Source organism: Falco naumanni, chromosome 5 (genome assembly GCF_017639655.2).
Source record: "Falco naumanni isolate bFalNau1 chromosome 5, bFalNau1.pat, whole genome shotgun sequence".
Classification (NCBI taxonomy): Eukaryota; Metazoa; Chordata; class Aves; order Falconiformes; family Falconidae; genus Falco; species Falco naumanni.
The window spans coordinates 15,925,737-15,945,714 of NC_054058.1; the positions used below are offsets into that span (position 1 = coordinate 15,925,737).

The 19,978-nt window shown below is 43.8% G+C and overlaps 1 protein-coding gene across 1 annotated transcript in view; it reads left to right on the forward strand.

Moving 5' to 3' along the window:
* The first annotated feature begins 6,779 nt into the window (after positions 1 to 6,779).
* The window catches only part of SCUBE1 (signal peptide, CUB domain and EGF like domain containing 1), a 209,818-nt gene continuing 196,619 nt past the window's right edge, over positions 6,780 to 19,978 (forward strand). Inside the window, exons 1-2 of the mRNA XM_040596675.1 lie at positions 6,780 to 6,900; positions 9,649 to 9,771. Of these exons, the coding sequence (XP_040452609.1) occupies positions 6,813 to 6,900; positions 9,649 to 9,771 (211 nt within the window). The 5' untranslated portion in view covers positions 6,780 to 6,812. The remainder of the gene's footprint in view (positions 6,901 to 9,648; positions 9,772 to 19,978) is intronic.

Here is a 19,978-nt window from a genome sequence, read left to right on the forward strand (position 1 = left end):
CAGATGCTGCAATACAAAATTATCTAATTTTCAACAGCAGTGGACTCTCTTCATATTACACCAAATTAAAGGGAAAGTCTTGAGAGTAGCTTCAGTACTGTGGGCCTCCCTGAAGAATGCAGAATTTCAAATCAGTACACAAATCTCACTCTAGCTCTCAGTGACTGGGTGGGTGGGGAAAGAGGAAAATTGCAGGAGCAGGCTACATTACAGGTATTTTTCTTCCGTTTCTGCATGAAGGTGTCCTGAGAAACAACCTGAAATTGTTTGTGGATTTGTGGGGTCCAGAAGAATTTTGATTAAAGAACTTCTGTTAGAATTTTCCTAGAGTCTTGTTGCTGCTGTTAATGTTTAAACTGAAACATTCTGGGTTCAGGAAAGGTCCAAAAGAACTGATGCAGGAGTCATACAGGATCTTACCATGACTTGGCAAGATGTCTTGCCAACTCATCCACCTCTGCAGCTGCTCCGCCAGGCTGCAGTTGAAATTTGCCTCTGGAAGTTTTGGGGCTTCTGGGAATGGTTTTTATTGGTGGGGTAGGCAGGGCTCTAAATTGGAACTAAATCAAATTTCACAATATTAAGTCCTCTGTGAAGCATAATCAGCTTTTTCCTCTGAACTGCTGTTGTGGTGTGTTCTACAGAGCAGAGAGGACTGCCCATGTGAATTAGAGCCATGTTACTCCCCACATCTGGTTTTGAGCTGAGCTGAAAGATAAAGCGACTGTGAATAGAGGCCATGGCCCCTTCTCTTTATCTTGCAATATACAATTCTGAGCCTGCTGAGACAGTCTTTGCAGAAGTCTATATGCAAGAGTAGTCCTGCTGATGAATATGTACATGCTTCAGTGTTCCTTGCATGTTCAGGGCCTTGATTAGACTGGGAAGATGCACAGATAAGTGACTGCAGATCATGAATAACAGTAAGAAAGGGAACAACAGAAAGTGCCTCTGCTTGAGTGCCTTAATCAGAGCTTTGAAGAAGAAATCAGAGCCAGCTGTAGCCATTTTTGAAGGACAAGTTCACTTTAAAAAGACTGATCATAAAATGTCTCCTACAACAACCCAAAAGCTTTCTCATCTGTTGGGCTGTTAGAATTCTTGTTGCTGTCCTGTGCAGTCAGAGTGGTTAATGACTATCCGGGATTTAAGATTAAAAATGGCTGGCATAAGCCTAAATACCCAAGACAGTACTTTCTTCCAAGTTGCTTGACCTTTTTAGACTGTGCAAACTGGAGTGTTCAAGAGGATAGCATGTTAAAACAGCAGAATGCAATGTATTTCTTTGCAATCACAATAATCAGTGAAATTCTTTTGAGAGTAGTTGAGCTGCCAATGATAAGAATACAATGGTAAGTAATCTGTACCAGATCAGGAGCCAGAACTTCTAATAGCATAACATCATGGTTTTGAAGGCTTCTGTGGAAGAGTCATTGGGTTAAAATGTTGATCCTGCTCTAGTCTAAAGTTACTGGATAGATAGAGAGTAATGGGATCTTGCTCACTTAATCCCCTTTGCAGTCAGGACGGGATTCAATGTTGGCATTTTAGCACCTCCTACATCTTTCTGTGAAATCCAGGTAAATATGCTGTGGCTTAGCTTCTGTCAGCTGTTATGTTTTTTGTTTAAATGGAAGAGTGTTCTCAACATCCATTTTCTTTCTCTAATATCTACTGGCACAGAAATCTGAACAGTCAGCTACAGTTTCCCTAGTCTTCCTTTTTTTGACGTAGGATCTTTTTGGCCTTGATATTTGCCTTCTGGCTCCCTTATGCCTTCATTTCCTAAAAACAAACCATTTTGGAATGCTTCTGCCCATCTCCTTGTGAACACAAAGACACATCAGCACCTCTAAAAGTATCCTTGGCCACAAGGTTTAAAAAAAAAAAAAGTATCCTTTTCAGCTGCATGTTTCCACAGGTGCATGTCCTCTTCTTCCACTTGCTGTGGTATAAATCTCATAACAGGTAGTACACACAACCTTGTTCTGTACAATTTCTCTTGCAGCTTTTATAGTTCTCCCTTATTAATTTTAAGGGAGACTGTTGTAATCAGTCTCCTGCATAATGCAGGTCATGGAGTTTTACCTAGCTCTTTATGTATCAAGTCATCATTCACCTGTTTTGAGATGTAACCTTCATCTTGGCAAAACATGCCTTTTACCAGGATGGAGTGAGTACCAGTAATGGAGGATCTACTCCACTCTTTGTGGCGATGGCAGTATGTTCCAGCTTTTCATTAATATCATCATCTTTCCCTTTCAGTGGTTACAATCCAAGCAGGAAGGAAAAAAAAATATCTCCATTACTCTTTCTAGGAACTCCCCCCCCCTCCCCATACCTCCAGCTGCTAAAGCAGTTTTTTGAATGGAAAACTGTTCATAAGTCAGTTAAGGGAAAAGCAGCTTATGAATTTGTAGATAAGCAATGCTCAATAAGGCATATCATGATCCACCGTGTTAAAAGATTTACAGGTTTAGGGAAATAATTTTGTATGAGTTTTAATCTCTTTTGGCACCCTGGCAACAAAAGGGGAAGGTCAGTTGGATGAAGCAGGTGACATCTTTTGGAGGAAGGTAGCATCACAGTAGGAATAGGAGAGTAGCTGTCCTCAAGTGTGAGTTGATATATCTCTTCAAAGTTTGGTATGGATTACACTGTTGGGTTTTTTTGGACAGAATATTCAAATTTACCACTACTTCCACAAGCTTTCAACCATTGTCTCACTGATGAGAGACTGAGATAAAATTGATTGTAATCTCACTAAAGCAATGGACTAAATATCCCCTTTGGAGTGTTACACCAGCTGCTATGTAATTCCCCATCTCCTCCAAGGAAAAAGAAAAAATATCATCCTCCTCTCAGACACCAGATTTTCGTGCACAAAACTTTCATTATGGATTATCATGGCCTTTCCCCTGAACACAACTCCCAAGTACAAGGACAAATCATTGAAATACTTCAGCTGTATCTTGTTGCTTAACTTCTGGGAAACTTAGATAACTATTTTCCTGGAAAGAAGTAATAAAGCATTGAGCATGTGGTGCTATGCATATCCATTGCCTCTAGTTTCAAAAGCTTCCCCTAAGTACATGTAGAAATGCAAAATAGTCTATATTGCTTTGAAGAGCTGGGTTTACATTGTTCCTTTTTTTTGTAATAGAAAAGATTTAAATAAAGTTTGGAGAAAACACAGTTCAGGGTTCAAAGTATATATGCTCTCTGCACAAATTCTGGCACATGGCCTCCTTGTCCCCTATACAAGGGGGCCAAGTTTCATTCAGTCCTTCATAATAATCACTTCGGAGAAAGAGAATAACTGAAGTTAAAATTATTCTCCTGTCAGGGTTTATATGTCTTACTGGCCTCATGAAAGCCCCAGTTGGGGAGACTGGCAAAGTAAGTGTAGTATGCTATTTTGTAAGGTGCATTAATAATGATAGACAGGTCCTGCTACAGTGGGCTTGGACTGTAAAAGGGCAAGATGGACAGAAGTAAGAAACAGAAACATAGATGCAATTAACTCAAGTCTGCATAGCCTGTCCCTGTCCAGTGACTGCTGTGATTCCTAGCCCTGTCTATAGCTTGTTTTGCCTCCTGAAGGCAGCGTCTGCCCCCAACATACAGGTGTTCGTAAATAGCAAACTGGGAAACCAAATAATTCTGCAAATGCTCTTCTGTCTTAAAGTATTTTCGGAATGGTGTGTGTCTGTGGGAGAAGGTGTTCTGAAGGCAAGGCTATTGTTCTGCAGCCACACTTACATTTATGTCCTTGGTCTTCCCCATATGCAGGTGTTCATGGGCCTTCTACTCTGTGAAGAGATGGGTCCTAATAAAACATCTCATTATTATTATTTTATTGGAATATTCCCCCAAATGCTTTGAAGACATTGGTATGGAAGAACGTTAGAAGGCATTAACTTGTAAGCTGTCACTGCAGGCTGCCCAAAGGTTTTCAGGCAGAGCTTGAGTACGTTGATAGAGAGCTTAAACAATGGGGGTGGTGCCCAGGCTAGGCCCCCTCGCCTTCAATTCAGGTAGCCCTTGCTTACCCCAGTTACACAGAGCAGACTTACAGTCATGAATCTGGCAATTAGTTTCCACATTAGAGGAAGCTGCTTGGCCATTACTGCTAATATACTTCCAATATTAAATTTTTCATGAAAACATCTGTGCAGTGAGCATAGGAATGATGTTAGATGATGATAAACAAGCACAGAAGCATAATTACAAGTGGAAAAGGTGAAAATCCACAAGGATCCCTTTTCTAAGATGTGGCCTTCTAAGTTTAGTAAGAAAAACTGCTGAAAAGGCCCTTCTGGAAATACTCAGCCTGGCACTGTGGATCATATTCCTGTATGTACTGATCCTGACTTAAGGTTCAGGACCTTTTTTGATGAGCACTGCACCATGGTATTTTCTGGTATGTTCTGTCAGTCAAGATCTTGGTTTGAAAAAAAAACAAGAAGTAAGCTTGCTAGAAGATGGACACCTGATAGGAAGGATCTTCAGCTTTCAATTGCATGCCACCCTTGGAGTACACAAGGACATAAACAAATAGTGTGATACTTGGGTTAAGGTGGTTCCCTTTCCTGAGTGCTCTATCGGTAGTGTTGGTACTGTACAGGTTATAAGTGCATAGAATCAGAGAAGATAAAAGGCACAAGTGTAGTGATTTCTGTAAGAGTAACTTAAGTGTGATGTTAACTGCATCAGTTACAATATGTGCTAGAGAGCAAGTCACCAAGGCAATTAGAGTGTTTTTTCGCTTTAGACAACCTTTTCATTACACTGTGACTTTTTAAAAGTTGAGGTGGTTCATTTTTAGACATGTCTGGTGAATTTCTTCATGGAAAATAAACTTTTTGGCCAATTTATCCCATGATAAATTGTAGCATGATTTCAGGAAATGGAATATACAAGGCCAATTATTAAATATTTTTTGTAAAGTTAGTAAGAAGCTTAGTCTTGTTTTTCACCTAGGACAAAGTCTTTGAAAATAAGAGCCTTTCCAGAAAGATCGACGTGTGTTAATAAAGTAAAGCTCACGCTGCTAGCGGATATAATTGAGATGGTCGCTCTGCTACAGCACGCCACAAAACTCGCTAGGTGGAGCTCTAAGGTACCAGGTAATCCCTCGGGGGACCTACATGGGAGAAACAGGCAGTGTATCCATGGGAAGGCTGGAGCATGGAATTCACAGCTGAACCTCGGCATAGTCACACAAAAATAAGGGGCTGGAATTAAAATAATAATACCCCTGCCCCACCGCTAAAGGATTAAGGACGGGAATGCCCAAAGCAGAGGTGTAAACATTAAGAAAGCAAACAGCTTTTGAGCTGTGCACGATTTATTTAGTTTTATGAAGGAAAAAAGTAGTGGTGCGTACTTGTACTAACCAGGCAGCTGGGCTGAGCAACTTTTCCTATATTTTCTTCCCATCAGTTCAGGCTTAAAGATACTTAATAGTGCTACTCTCTGGGCAAGCATATTGTACTGAAACATGCATACATTTGGGAGGAACTTGACAAAAAAGAGGCATCTACGGCTCTGGCAAGATGTGTTTATTATCCGGGTGACGAGTGGTTGCTGCACACAACGGGCAGCCTTGCTGGGGAATTAGAAGGACTTACACCAACCTAAAGTAGCAAAGCATTTGGGGGGGGGGGGGGGGGGGGGGGCGGGGGCGACGGCGACAGGGACTTGGGCCTCTATGAAAGAAAGAAAGGTATGTGTAAAGTGAATGGGGTGCAAAGTCATAACAAGGGATGTCTGGTGTTGCAGTCCTTCAAAAACAATCAGTCTGGAAGACCTCAGGGTCATGAAATTTGCCTCTAAGAGGGGCAAATTTCTTATGTTTGTGTTTAAAACCAAAGGATTTTCTCCTTCAGGGTGGTGGTGACCATGACACTCATAAACACGTGTCTGCAACAGGGGCAGTTATTTTGGAGAACGTCTGGGCCGGCCCGGGGCCATGTGGATCACCTGCAGCGCCGCGGCTGCCCGGACCAGGGGAGGGGAAGGCAAGGCAAGGCAAGGCAAGGCAAGGCAGGCCGGGGAGGGGAGGGGCAAGCGCCGTCGCGGCAGAGCCCTCGGAACGCTGGGGAAGCCCAGCGGCTGGCAATGACCCGAGGCAAGTGTGAACGGCAGCGCTCGGAGTTAGGCGAGGCTAAGAGGAAGGCAGGGGGGACACAAAAGTTTTCTTGTAGTCTTAGAGCCCAGGCCGGGGGACAAATCCCTCTCAGCGGTTGTCAAGGAGATGGGCGGCCGGGTTCGCCGGACTGTCTGCCTTCGAAGCCCGCGGCTCGGGGGGAGCTATTTCCTCCCGGCTCCCTGCGAGGGGCAGGGGCTGAGCCCCCCAGAGCCGCCCCCAGCCGCGGAGGGGCGCAGCTGGGGACGTCCGGGGCCGGAGCCCGGTAACGGCCCCGACGGCTCTTTACGGGCTTCCTACCTGTTGGGAGACATGAGGGAGAGCCGGCGGGGGCGCGGGCATCCCGCCGGTAAGGACCACACGCCTGACCAACAGACACCTCTCGGGGCGGGGCAGACTTCACCCGCCTCGCCGAGCAGCACGCCCGCCCCCGGCGGCGGGGCTCGGGCAGTCCCGGGGGCACTGGGGGCGGCCCGGCCCGGCCCGCCCCGCCCCGCCCCGGCCCGCCCCGCCCCGGCCGCCGGCACCGCCCCCGCCGCGGGAGCCCCGGCGAATCAGCGGGGCGCTGTCAGGGCGTCAGCGCCGGCGGCTCCGCGCGGCCGGCCCCGAGCGCGTCCCTTATCGCAGACAGGCACCGGGGGCCGGGGATCGCATCATTATCATGGGCACTGTTTGCTTTTCGCGGCGCTGCTGTTTTCTTTTCGCTCTCGCCTGGGCCGGCAGGTTGGCGGGAGGCAGCGGGGGCGCAGGTAAGAGGGGGGCTCCGCCGCCGTGCCGCCTTCCCCAGGCTCGGGCGGTGCGGAGCCATGGCCCCGGGGGGACCGTGTTCGTCCGCTCTCTTCTCCCTGGCGTAAGGTGTTGAGGGGGAGGTCACTTCGTGCTGCTTATGGTGCCGGGGGTGTTGGAAGTTGTGGTGGGGAGGTGTTTTCTCGCGTGTTTGACACTGCCGGAGCCCAGGGACGTCTAGAGGGAGAGACGGGGAAGAAAAAGTTACTTTCCTTAAGTGCCTACGAGATAAATCTGTGCTGAACCCTAGAGACTCCACAGGGAAAGCGTTGCCTGTTGTATCTTCACAGGTTTTCCCTGTCTGCGCATTAACCCAAAGACCCGGTGTTTCTTAACAGCCGCGCTCCTATCTGTTTAATAGCAGTAATGATATTAAGTCTTTGCTCCGCTGTTTAAAAACAAACAAACAACCAACCCCCACCGCAAACCCCATCTGCCTAGGAATGTTGTAAGCCCAAACTAATTTCTTAAAGATGCGTATGCAGTCTCTGAAGTTGTGCTAGAAGAAACCCTTTAAGGTGAAGGGGGGGGGGGGGGGGAAGGGGGTCAGAAAAATCCCTTTTCCTCAGATAGCAGAGTTTAAGTGCAACAAAATGAACGAAGTCGGTGTAGAAGTTCTTAAAGTCCAAGAAACGCAACGTGAGATGCGGAGCAGGGGCTCATATTTGGTTTTGCCCTTTCATTTGACTCATTGGCATTCACGTCTGACTCCCAGGCATCCTCTGGTTGCTGTGAAATGTCCCCCTTGGCTCAATGCAGTTTAAATTTTTGACGGCATTATAAAGAGTCCAGCTGTCACTTTTGCTGATCTTGATGGGAGATGGGTGCCGATTTCATGAGTCAAAAGTATGAACCAAAGCATTAAAAAAAAAGAAAACAAGAAAACCAAACAACAAAAAAATCCCACTACCTTCTTTTCTTTTTGTGCTTGACTGGAGCTGTGTCTGATCTGGACAACACTCTGGGACCCCCTAAGCTAATTCACGTAAATCATAGCTAGATCTGAAACCGGGTCAGCGGTTAAAATAAACGAATGGACAAGAAAGAAGGAAACAGATTACAGCAGCCCTGCGTTTCTCCTGAAAATACAACGCTCTGCGTTCTGTTCCCTTTTCTTTAGAAAAATAGTAACAATACAGAGTCCAGGCAATTCTCTTGCTAGGATCCTTGAGGTGCCCCGCGGGGCCGTCCTAGCCTGCACCTCTCAGAGAAGTTCTTTGCTCTCTGCCATGGCACAATGTCTGATTATCCTCCCCTCTTTAAATAGCCCCCTCCTGTCCCCGGTGACTTTGAAGGATCCGTGTGTTATCACTGGAGATGGCTGAATGAGCACTTCTGAAACAATTAGCGTTAGGATTTCAGGCTAACAATAAAACTGTTTTCACTTTAGTGCACCTTTTTTGAGGATCTGTTAATCTAATTGGCATGAAACCAATTGCACATGCCTCTTGCTGGATGCCCCCCCCCCTCGATACTTCCTAAAAATAAGGGGGAGGCTGCGCTCTGTGCAGCCTTGCTGCTGTTACCGGGCTGCTAACCCGCCCCTCCCGGGCAGGGCGCTCCCCTGACAGCCTTTCTCCCGTAGGGAGCCCCACATGTGGCTCTGGCATGAAGTGGTGAGAACACCCGTGCGAGGTGCGTTGCGGACACGCCGGCCGCGGCTGACAGCGGCGGGCAGCCCGGCCCGGCTCCCCGCGGCGGCAGCGCCCCCCCCGCGGCGGCCCCGCCGCAGCCCCTCGCGCAGGGGGACGAGGCGGCCGGGGACCGGCTGCGGGGAGCGCGGGGGGCAGGGCAGGGCAGGCAGGGCTTTACATGTTCCCATGTTAACAGCACACCCCATCCCTGAATAGGTCGGAGGTTGGTTTTTTTTTTTTCTTTCTATGTTCACTTCATTAACATTCCCACGACTACCAAATCTCGACTCTCTCTCATCCCCCTCCCTCCCCCATCCTCTTTAAATCCGGGGGAGAAAACGAATGCCCGTCACTGAAATGTTTGTAAAGGCTTCCTACCCTGAAAACAAGAAAAGCGGTCTCGGTCCCCCCTTGCAGAGCCCAGCTCACCAGCAAGGCACCCGCCCGAGCAGGGGCCAGAGAGACTGCTGGAACTTTTTCCTTCTAAATGAGTTTTAGGCCATGTAGATGATGATATTGCAGGTTGCTTTTCTCCACTCTAACTTACCGAGTTTCATACGGTCTTCCATTTATTTATTTTCTTGCGTCTTAATAAAAAGGATTTACGTGGGTTTACTGTTCAAATATTTCTTTTTCTCATTCCCCCGCCAGCGTAGTTTACTTAAACTAGGGTCTATCTTTCTAAATTAAGAAGATCTCTTTGCTAGAACATGCAAATGAGCTTTTTCCCTCCTCTTACAGGTCATTTAAACGCTCTCTTGTTTTACTAAGATGTGGGTCTCCAGTACCAGACCTATACAGCAGACGCTGATTTCTAGTATGTCTAATGATTTCCTAAAGCAGAAACGTGGCACCGAGCCCCTCTAGCTTGGTGGAGCAGTGCTTACAAATGACTTAAGGAGAGGAACACGTCGGTTTGTTGGGTTACTTAACCTTAGATGTTCTCATTTCCAGGATGACGCTCGGAAGGCAGGAAAGCAAGCAGCTTCTTCAAGGGGAGTATCTATCCTTGACGGTTTTCTGTATCTCAGGTCTCCCTTCTTATCTGTCCCCTTGGGGTTCGTTCTGTGCTTCCAGATGTTGACGAGTGCGCAGAAGCTACGGATGACTGTCACATCGATGCAATTTGCCAAAACACACCAAAATCCTACAAATGCATCTGCAAGCCAGGCTATAAAGGCGAAGGGAAACAGTGTGAAGGTAAGGACAGCTTGGCTCCTCTCCTATCTCTCCTCCCCTCCCGTCTCTTATTTGTTTGCTCTTTAAAAGCTTTTGTAAATAGCTGGATTCCTGAAACGATTAATGCAGATTTACAGCTGCTTAACTTCAAATCTCGGTGTTTATTGGCAAGCATCCCCCTGCTGCTTTTGCTAATTGTGCGCAATCACAAACAGCATGTCCACCAGCCTACGTTTAAAAAAAAAAAAAAAAAAAAAAAAAGAAAAAGAAAAAGAAAAAAAAAGAAGGAGAGGGGGGCGTTCCCCACCGAGGCGACCCCTGGGTTAGCACCAGCCTGTCCCAGCGCTGCTGGCCCCGCTGCGGCCGGGCTCGAGGCGCAGCGCCGAGCACGTGTGCCCGCCCCGCCGGCCCGGGCCGCCTGGCTCGCTCCCGGCAGCGCGGGCGGGGGGCGCTGCCGCGGCCGGTAGCGGGGCCGCCGTGCCTGCGGCTGGCCGCGTCTCCCGGCTGGTGGCGTGCGGGGAGGCCTCATGCCGGGGCCCGCAGCCGGGCCGGCCGGCGGGGCTGCGGGGAGCCGGGGCCGCCCGCCCCCGGTGCAGCCGCCCGCCCTGCGGCCCCCGTGCCCTCGCCCGGCGCGGTGTGGGCCTGTGCTGGTCGCTCTTCTCGCGTCCCTCTGAGGCAGAGGAAAACTTGCACCTTCCGCTCGGCTAACCTGTGATTTACCGTCACTCTTCTCACCCATGTGCCCCCCGGGTCAGTTACAGTAGGTGTTTTCCTGTATCCGCTCGAACGGGACACTGGAGCTTGCTTCTCTTTGACATTATGTGTGTCGTGATCACGTATGCGTAGTCTGTAGAACACTATTTTAAAAGCAACTGTTTCAGATTATTGTACTTACCACACACTTCCAAAAGTTGTTTGACTTCCCTATGTCCTTACATCAGTCCTTGCAACTGAGAAAGACCTAGCGTGTTTTATTAGGCACTGTGTACACTCGTATTTCAGATTTTATGAACTCCATCTCATCTATTGAACCTCAGCAGAGAGATTGTTCTCTGGTGAAAGGAACAAATATTGTAATCACAGCAGAATGCCTTACAAATAAAAGGTGCAAGGTTGTTATTTTATTTCCCTTTGTTGATGCTTAGCAGCTATAAAAATTCTCCTTCCAAGTCTCTCTTTCTATGGCAGACTGAAACTTTTAAAAAAGTACATGGCCAGTCCATTAAAAAGACTAAAGACCTAGAAAAGACTTTGCTGAAGTCTACAAAAATTTGAAACCACATATTATTCTCCATGGACTTCCAAAGTGTTTGTTCAAGTGCCCTCATAAAGCATTTTTGTGGTTGTCCTATTTTTCTGTCTTGGGTTTAAATTGACAGAGACACATTCTTACTGTCCATCTCTTGGTGCTGTAGCATCTCTGAGCTGCTGTTCATTTGGAAGCTGGATTTTCTTTCTTGCAAACAGAATAATCATTCAGCACCACTTCTTCCTCTATTCATCTCTTCCAGAGAAAGAGCTCTGAATGTACTGAAGGCCACAGCTGTGCAGGTTACAGCATTCTCAGAATTGGTACTTCTTGTTGTATTGGGTTTCCACATCAAAAGTTTCCTTAAGCATTAACTATTCATATTTTAGCTGTTGGGCTCTGTTTCATGGTAGACCTGGCTGATACTCATGCTTATTTAATACACATATTTCTCTTTGTCTGACTTACTTTGGTTCAGTAAAAAAGCTCAGTAAGTAGTAAAAAATCAGATGTCTGTGTGGAACGATATACAGAATCCCATGGAATTTTTGTGGGTGATGTCAAACTCATATCTAACAGAATTTAGCATCTGACAAGCTTGATAAGTAAACTAAGCTGGGGCAGACTGCAACACATCCTGCATGAATGTTAATTGTTTAGTATTAGTCCGGTAAATGAACGTGTCTAAACAAGGTGTTACTATGCATGGTACAGACATTTTTACAATGTTATAGTGATAGTTCTAAAGATTTTGCATCAGCTTTATATCTTAAGTCTGTAATTAATATCAAACTTTGGGATAAGCAGAAAACTTGAAATATTTTTATGCTTCCTTTCTGGAGCTTATTTTAGATTACTTGTGTGGTACCTCTTGATCTCAAAGTACTTTGAAACTTTGTTACTGAAGTAATGTACCTTCAGTGGCAGGCAGATACCATTATATCCTTTACAAAGAGTGAGTAAACTCAAAACTATTAGAGGTGAAGGAAGGGTCATAGAAGTCAGTGGCAGACCCAAGATCTGCCTCAGGTCTGCTGTTCACATAGGGTGGGTTTATTTTGCATCTTGAGGTCAAGTATTCAAAATGTAAAGAAATAAACAGACTAGCAGTATTGATTGGTAATTAATATTCTGTCACAAGACAACACCAGTAATCAGCCATTAAAAATTATCTTTTGAGAGTGACTGCGCTTGTAATAACAAAGATGAAATACACCGAATATTTTTTGTTTTGCCAAAACTAAAGCTGGGTCATTAGATGAGTCTGGGTCTTTATAACTGAGCTTTTCTAAATATGCTTTTTGATCACTGAAACTAGTTACCTGTTAGGAAAGGATGTCTTTTGTACAGATAATGTGCCTCTAAGTTTGTAGCAATCTACCTGTATTGCTTCATGTCTAAAGAATATTCATCATAGCATAACTAACTCCCTTATAGTGTAGGCTCTCATATACAGCCGGATTTTTCTAAATAGGAAGAACTGCAATTTATATAGCGCAGCGAGCTTAAAGAAATGACACTATATGATCAAACTTATTCTAATAAATTTTAGTGATCTGCCAGTTTAGATTATATTGAGCCATTACAATTAATTTACAGATGTGTGCATGTCAATTTACTTTAAACATCAGTTTTAGATATTGCTTTCATTTGCTTAAAATGCATGTTTAGAGAAAGGGATAGAGTATGGGAATTAATACAATTTGGATAATTCTTCAGTTTTATAGAGCAATGGAGCATATATTTGTACAGATATGTCCAGTATGTGAATAGGTATTTGTGTACTCTTGTTTATTGATTTATAGTTTTTTATTCTAAGAAAATGAGTAGTTTTAAAAATGGGATCTTTAGGCTAGTGCAGTGAATGTGGAGCCCAGCCACTCGTGCAGGATTTTGTACATATTTTGTTGCTCTGACCTAAAGGGTGGCGAGAAGTACATAAGACACAAACATTCCTTTAAGTACATGTGAGAAGCTCTTGCAGCAGTTATACTGAAATGAAACATTTTCTTGGCAGTCAATTGAATTTCTTTAGCAGGGAATTAGTTTCTGAACTTTGCTTTTCTTCCAGAATGTCTTTTGGACTGGGTTTCTCCAGAGTTTCTGAGGACTGGGGATGACTTCGCAGTTTGCAGGTCTACCCTACCTTTTTTCTTTCTTTTTTTTCTGGGTAGTCATCTTGTCTGAACTAGCTGACATGTTTCTTCCCATAGAGCACAACTGTTTCTCCAGAGATAGGAACTGCTCATTCTTCCCTGTGCCCTGTCTCCTGTTTCCCTCTGTAGATTTCAGTTGATGATATTTCCACATCTCACAAAATATATCAGTATCCTTTGGCCATAAATTCTCTAGCTGGTGTTTTTTGTAGGACACAATAATGTGTCCAACCCAGGTAATCTTTAAAAAAATACTTGCTTGCAGTCATCCATTTCTATTGAATATACAAAATCTATTCATTGATAACTGACTCAGTTGCCCTGGCAGACCTTCTATTACCTAGGAAATCTTCCCTGGTGTGATTTTAGTCAGTATCTCAAATGCAGTAGCCTGCATTCAGCTGCAAGCATTCTCTTTCATGCTCCCTAGGTCTTTGTCCTTACCTTCTCTACATTGACTTTTGGTCTCCCCACAGGTTGGTATCTCAATAAAATTGTTAGCTGAAAAATTGTGTCAAAGCAATGGACATTCCAGAGGGTTCAAAGGGATTCCAAGTCCTGAGGTTCCCTGGGCCTTGACAGGGCCTCCTTTGTCCCCAGTGCCAGTGTTGCATGTTTGCTGTTGTAGGGTACTCTGTCACTGAACAGTTTATGAAGGGGTTTAGCTCTTTAACCTAGGTAATTTTTTTTCCTGTCCTACTTCTCAGGCTGTTCCAAACTCTTATGCCATTAATGGCTAAAATACTCTGCATAGTTTCTGGTTGATGTTTTTCTGTGCCCTTTTTATATCCAGTTAGCACGTTAACTATATTCTCTGTTTTATACATGTTTTTCCTTCAGCCTATTGTTTATTCCCAGTGTGACTGTGACTTCAGTGAGTTGCTCTAACTGTAGTTTCTTTTTCTTTTGGATCATACCTTACATGCAGGACTCTTTCTCAACAGTATGTAGAGGGTGTGATTAGGTGCATGGGATTTTCCCTTAAGACATGTTCACTGGGACCTGTTGCTTCTGGGTTGCAAAAGTCTGCTCTGAGCTTTCCCATATTGAATAAGATGTCTCTCTTGGTGTGCTTTTTTTTCTGTTTTTCATAGTTTTTGTGTAACTATTCTTCAGTTCTTTTAACAATTGGTCTCATCAGTTGTCATGTTTCTTGAACTCTTTGTACAGAAGAGAGATGCTCACTTTTTTTTTTCATTCCTGCTGTGAAGCTTCATAATGTTGTTGATGGACTTCTCGCTGAAGGCAACATACGTGCACCATGGCAAAGCATCTCGGCAGAGTCTGCCTCGAGAGGGGGATTTTCAGGTTTCTGCTCGTGTTGGAAATTTGTGCTGTATCAGCAGCAGTTCTGCTTGACAGACCGTTGAGTAGGTCTGAGCAGTTCTGGTGATGTAGTTTGTTATATGTTAATGTACTTGCAGTCCTTTTCCTAATGTAAATAATAATTCCAGATAAACAGGCAGGTGATCATGGTAATCTGCAAAGGGGGCTGTTATTCTTGATTACTCCAGTGATAGCACCTCACTGGGTTTAAGCATGACACAATCTCAAACAAGATAAACCATTCCTGCCCCAATCACAGATGTATTCAGCCCCATAGCAGTTTATATTCTGCATATGTCCATTTGGAAACAGACTGATTGCCCTTTCTGAACCTAAGGGCTGCTTAGCTGAAGGAAGCTTCTGGAAAATGTACAGCCAAACAATCCAGCAACGCATTTCCTAATCTGTGTACAGTGACTGGAAGTAATATGGCACCTTGTCAAATACTTGCATTGATATACCTAGATTTTGTTGCTTCCACTGATGTTCTGGCTTTGTCTCTGACACAATCTGTTGCTGCAGACAGAAAAGCACAGAGTACTGCACAGATCATCTCTAAAATGTTAACTAAAAGCCATTTTCTGAACCAGGAATTCTAATTTTGTGGAAACAACAGGATAGTGAATTTCTTACCTTGGCAAGGATTTGAGACTCTTGGGTCTATCACATGCAATTCTGTCTTCATGCTGCAAGTGCAATAATGTCCCTAAACCAAAATTTAACCTACTCATGGTGTTTGCAGTAATACACTAAAGTTTAAAATGATAGCTCATTGCATTTACAGTTAATCAGAAGCGGTATAGATAAACAACTTATTATCATCTTCAGTAATTTTGTGGGTGTGAGATAGATAAACCACTCATTATCATCTTCAGTAATTTTCTGGGTGTGAGGCCAAGTTTCTTCCTATACCTGTTTGTTAAATCTGTTTTTAAAGGATTTTAAAGAAGTCTTAGCAATTGGAAAAACATACAGAAAATTTATCTCCTCATCACTCTCATTTGAATAATGATGATTGTTTCTCCAGACTTGGCTTAATATTCTTCTTACAATTTTAATCTTGTTCGCCTGTTTTAGCTTTCATTTTCTTAAGAAGCTGGTCTTACTCATTGGATTTAAATTTCACTGTAGTCTTTCAAATATCTGCTGTGTTCTTCTCATGCTTTTCAAAACTGAATCCAAATATCTGAGTCAATCAACCTGGAAACAGCACAGGACATTTCAGAGTTCTTGTTTCCTAGCTCCTGGTCCAGTATCTCACACTGAAGCCTCATGTCTGCAGGGTAAGTAAGTACAGAACTTCCGGATGTCTCTTAAATGGAACAATGATTTTTTTTGAGCACCATGGTGTCCCATCAATCTACTCTCAGCAATTCTTTCTTAATTGGACCGCCTTTATCAATGAAGTTGTGTGAGAGTAAATGAACACTGTTGGGTGTCCTTTGGTTTCTGAAACTTAGGCATCTTGATGCTTGCACAACTCTAGTGGGCTAAGGCTTCTGCTATCTGTCTTTCTCTGCTGAGTAAGTGATGCTGCTGAACAAGGCAGCTTAAGTGACTTCTTCCTGATGGATGATTCTTCTAATTGCAATAGAAGGTGAATTCATTCCCTGAAGGAAGGATCATCCTCTCTGATCTTGCAAATATTGAATCATTTCAGGCTGAATATTATCACTACATCTATAGTGTTACTGTTATTGCTTGCATGAAGGTGCTCTGGGAAGTTCGTTTGGTCAGATCTGCTAGTAATATCCCACTACATATCTGTTGGAGGAGCAAAGCATTTTCTGAGTAGCTCTGTATTGGTGTGATGAGTTTCCCCCTCCCCTCCCCCCTGCCGAAAAAACCATAATTATCTACACCTTTTGTCTATCTGTTCTGTTTGCCATCCAGGAAGATGGAATGTGAACGTTTTTCCTAAATATTGTTTCATCCTTTGTTCATATGCTTATTCTAATTTTGTTATCTTCTGTATAACCATTCTGTGACTCGATCTCAGTTTAGTGCTTGAGGCTTTGACACTGATCTAATGACTTTTGAACTGGTCGTCCAGTAATCTTGAGGTCTGTAGTGAGTATTAGGTACTGAAACTGCTGTCCTTTCTAGTTTTACAGTTACAATATCTTAACAGATGGCATTAATGTCATGTGTTGAACTTATGTCACCCTCACATAATGGCTGTCTCCTGGATGAGATCTGTTGCCACAAGTCTGTGATGCTGGATTTCTCCTGTTGGCTTGCAGCGGCCTGTCTGAGCAGAGAGGAAGAGATGCTCTGCCACCTCCCAGTTTTGTGGTAATTTTTATTTTGGGGTTAAATCTTCCCAGTTTTATTCACAGGGATTATAGCTTTACTCTGGGTGAGCCATTGTTCTGATTTCACTGAAGGCAGCTTCCAGAATGAAGCAATGAAGCAGTACATGTTGTCAAAAAATGGGTGTGGGGGTGTGTATGGATGTAAACTAGCCTTTTTTATTTCAGCTAGTAACTACTTCTTTATATTTCTCTCTCTCTGTAAATCCTACTCATTTGATTGAGTAACTTGATACATCTTTTTTTTGGTTTAGACTGATAAAAGTGTTTCCCAGAATCCAGTTCTGAAGTCTTCTATATCTGTGCTTTTTCTTCTTCCCCTAAACCACCACACCCCCCTCCCCCTTTCCTCACAAGTTGTCTGGTACCATTTAATAGTCAATTCCCAGCTTGCCAGTTTTCTGAATTACTTCAGGGAATGGAGTTTCTTAGAGAATGGAGAAGAAGTAGCAAGCAAGAAAATACTCTTGAGAACATTTTGTAATAAAACAGAATTTTATTACAGTCTAAGTAAGAGCTTATGATAACTTTTTTCTTTTCTCCTTCATGCTTCTGTTCGTTGAAGAGGACTTTTGTTTGGCCAGGGTTGAGCCTCAATTTTTCTTTTGCTATTTATTTAGATTGCTTTATTTTTCTGACTTTGTTCATGAGTTTATCCAATAAAACCAGAATATCCCTTAGCTGAGATGACGTGATCGGTTTAACTGCTAGTAGTGCCATCAGTCCCCATGTATCACACACTCTATTGTTTTCCTCTCTCCCTTTTCTTCCATACCCTGTGCTACCTCTTAAGAGCTACTTTCGGGCAGCCCATAATACTGCTTCAGTGAACAGCTCCCCCGATGGTCCAGGTTGGAAATCTTCCATTGTTAGAACATTTGCTCCAACTTCTTATTTTTCTTTTTTTTTTTTTTTTTTTTTTTTTTTTCCCCCCTCCAGAAATGCTTCTTGGATACAAATACCACTGTATTTTGCATAAACAAATACCATGCTGATAGAAGTATGGCCTCATTCTTCAGCAGCATTACATTTAAATCTAAGTTTGGAAAAAATATGCTTTTTTCCAAGGACACTTCTCTAAATAGTTGATAAGCTCCCTGTCTGCTGGATGGTCTATAGGCACTCTGGGAACTTATAAATGTATGTAAAATTTCATCAGTCCAACAGTTGCTAAGCTGCAGAACCCAGTGTAGTCTCCTGTGGTGATGTAAACTTGGTATTTAGAAGGAACTTCTCCTTTCCCCCAAATATACTGTGTAAATTATCTGCCAGGAAAATGATAATAAAATGAAGGAGCATAAATGGAATGTACTAAGCTCAATATGTAAGAATCTGTCCTCCTTTTGTCTTTGTTCTTTATACATTTGCCAGACACTGTCTCGTTTTCCTTGTTTTCCCACCTGTCACCTTTACTTCTGGTGCAGTCCCCTTTCCTTGCGGTCTTCATTATGTTGTCTTGTATATTCTGTTACTCGGATGTCTCTTAACCTTGTAATTCCCCTGCTTCTCTTTCTTTTGTCCTCTTCTAGTGTATTTTCACCTGCTTCTTTTTTATTTTATTCAGTTTTCCTTCCATTGTCCTCTCAGTGGCTTACTGCAGTTACAGCAGTATTATTCTGAGAGCCAGTGTCCTACAGCAAGACCTCTGGGTCTGGACAGCTGGTAGCTGCAAGCTCTGAGGACCCCTTTTACGAGTCCTCTCACTTGAGTTCTGTCTTCAAGTCAAAACAGCTCCCACCAGCTGTCAGCATTTTCCCTTTTTCTCCACCTCTTTCCTGGCCCCCCCCACCAGCTCGGAGTTCATCTTTCATTCACCACATTACCTGCTGTTTGCACCCCTGCAGACTCACGGCTCTTTCCTTAAGGTGACTGGCTGGAAAGACATCTTTGCATGACTGTTGGCCATCATTTGTCAGCTCCCATTTAATTATGGAACTGTCTTCATGTGTGTCCATTGCACCGCCGAAATACCCACTCTTTATTCTGAGGCTGAATGTAAGCTGCTGCATGATGTGCTCAGGGAACCTCTGGCTGGATGATGGCAGGGGAGTTGGGGAATGGACCTGCTACTTCCTTAACCTTTGCCCAAATAAACTCTACTAATATGGGTTTGGAGCCAGGTAGCATCCACTGTGATGCTGTTAGGACACTGTGGAGGTAATGGGAGTCACGGATGGTGGATACAGTCTCTGTACCCATGATACTAGTCCTGCCCTGTTCTAGACCAGGATAGCTGGGAGCCTTAACTACAGGGCAGTTTTGACCAAGCTTCAGGTAGCCCTAGGATCGAGGATGTATGGCAGGAGATTGTAGGAAAACTGTATGTACAGTCTGGGCAAGAAAGGAGTAATACTCCCTCCCTCAGTGCGCCGATTTAGGAAGTTCCTGTTCGCTTTATCATGCCTGCCCTGCTGCACCCCACCCCACCCCCCCACCCCCCCCCACACTTTTTTTTGCATAGGGGCAATTGATGTGGAGCTATACTGTGAAGAATATCACTGAAATAATCCCCCAAAAGTGGAAGAAAACCCAGAGGATTACAGCATGGCCCTATAATCAGTTCTGCACTGAAAAAGCAATGAACTGGGGTAGAGAGGCTGAAATACTATAGCAGGGAGAAGGTGTTGGTGGACAAGGTGAATAGATTTCCTAATCTGATTTAGTTTCTGGAGTCATTGTGTTGTGAAACTACAGCCTAAGGCTGGAAAAACACCAACTGCGAAGGACATTTTGGGAACTTCAGCTATCTGAATTCCAACAGATGCCTGCTGAGCTTGTGAATTTATTTGATTATGATTTTTTTTTTTAATGATTTTTTAACTGGATAATTTTGGTTTGATGAGTTTTCAGCTGTAATTTAGCCACCTTTTTCACTCCTAAGAGATCTACTAACAGGTAACGCCCTGCCTCCTTAGAGGAAACAAAATCCGAGAGCATGAAATCTGTTCAGGTAATTGGGGGAGGGGTTTTTTAAATATAGCAAAGCAGTGAATTTTCCATATAATCACTTTATAAAAAAGCCAACTTTCTGGGTTTTTTTCTTTGTTTGTTTTAGCATGTATATATTTGTTTTAAATTTCAGCTAAAAAAAAAGACCTGATTTAAAGCAGACACCTTGCATGAAAAATTCTAGCCCATACATGACAGTTCGGCAGTTATAAGAAACTGAAGATAGGGTCTAACAG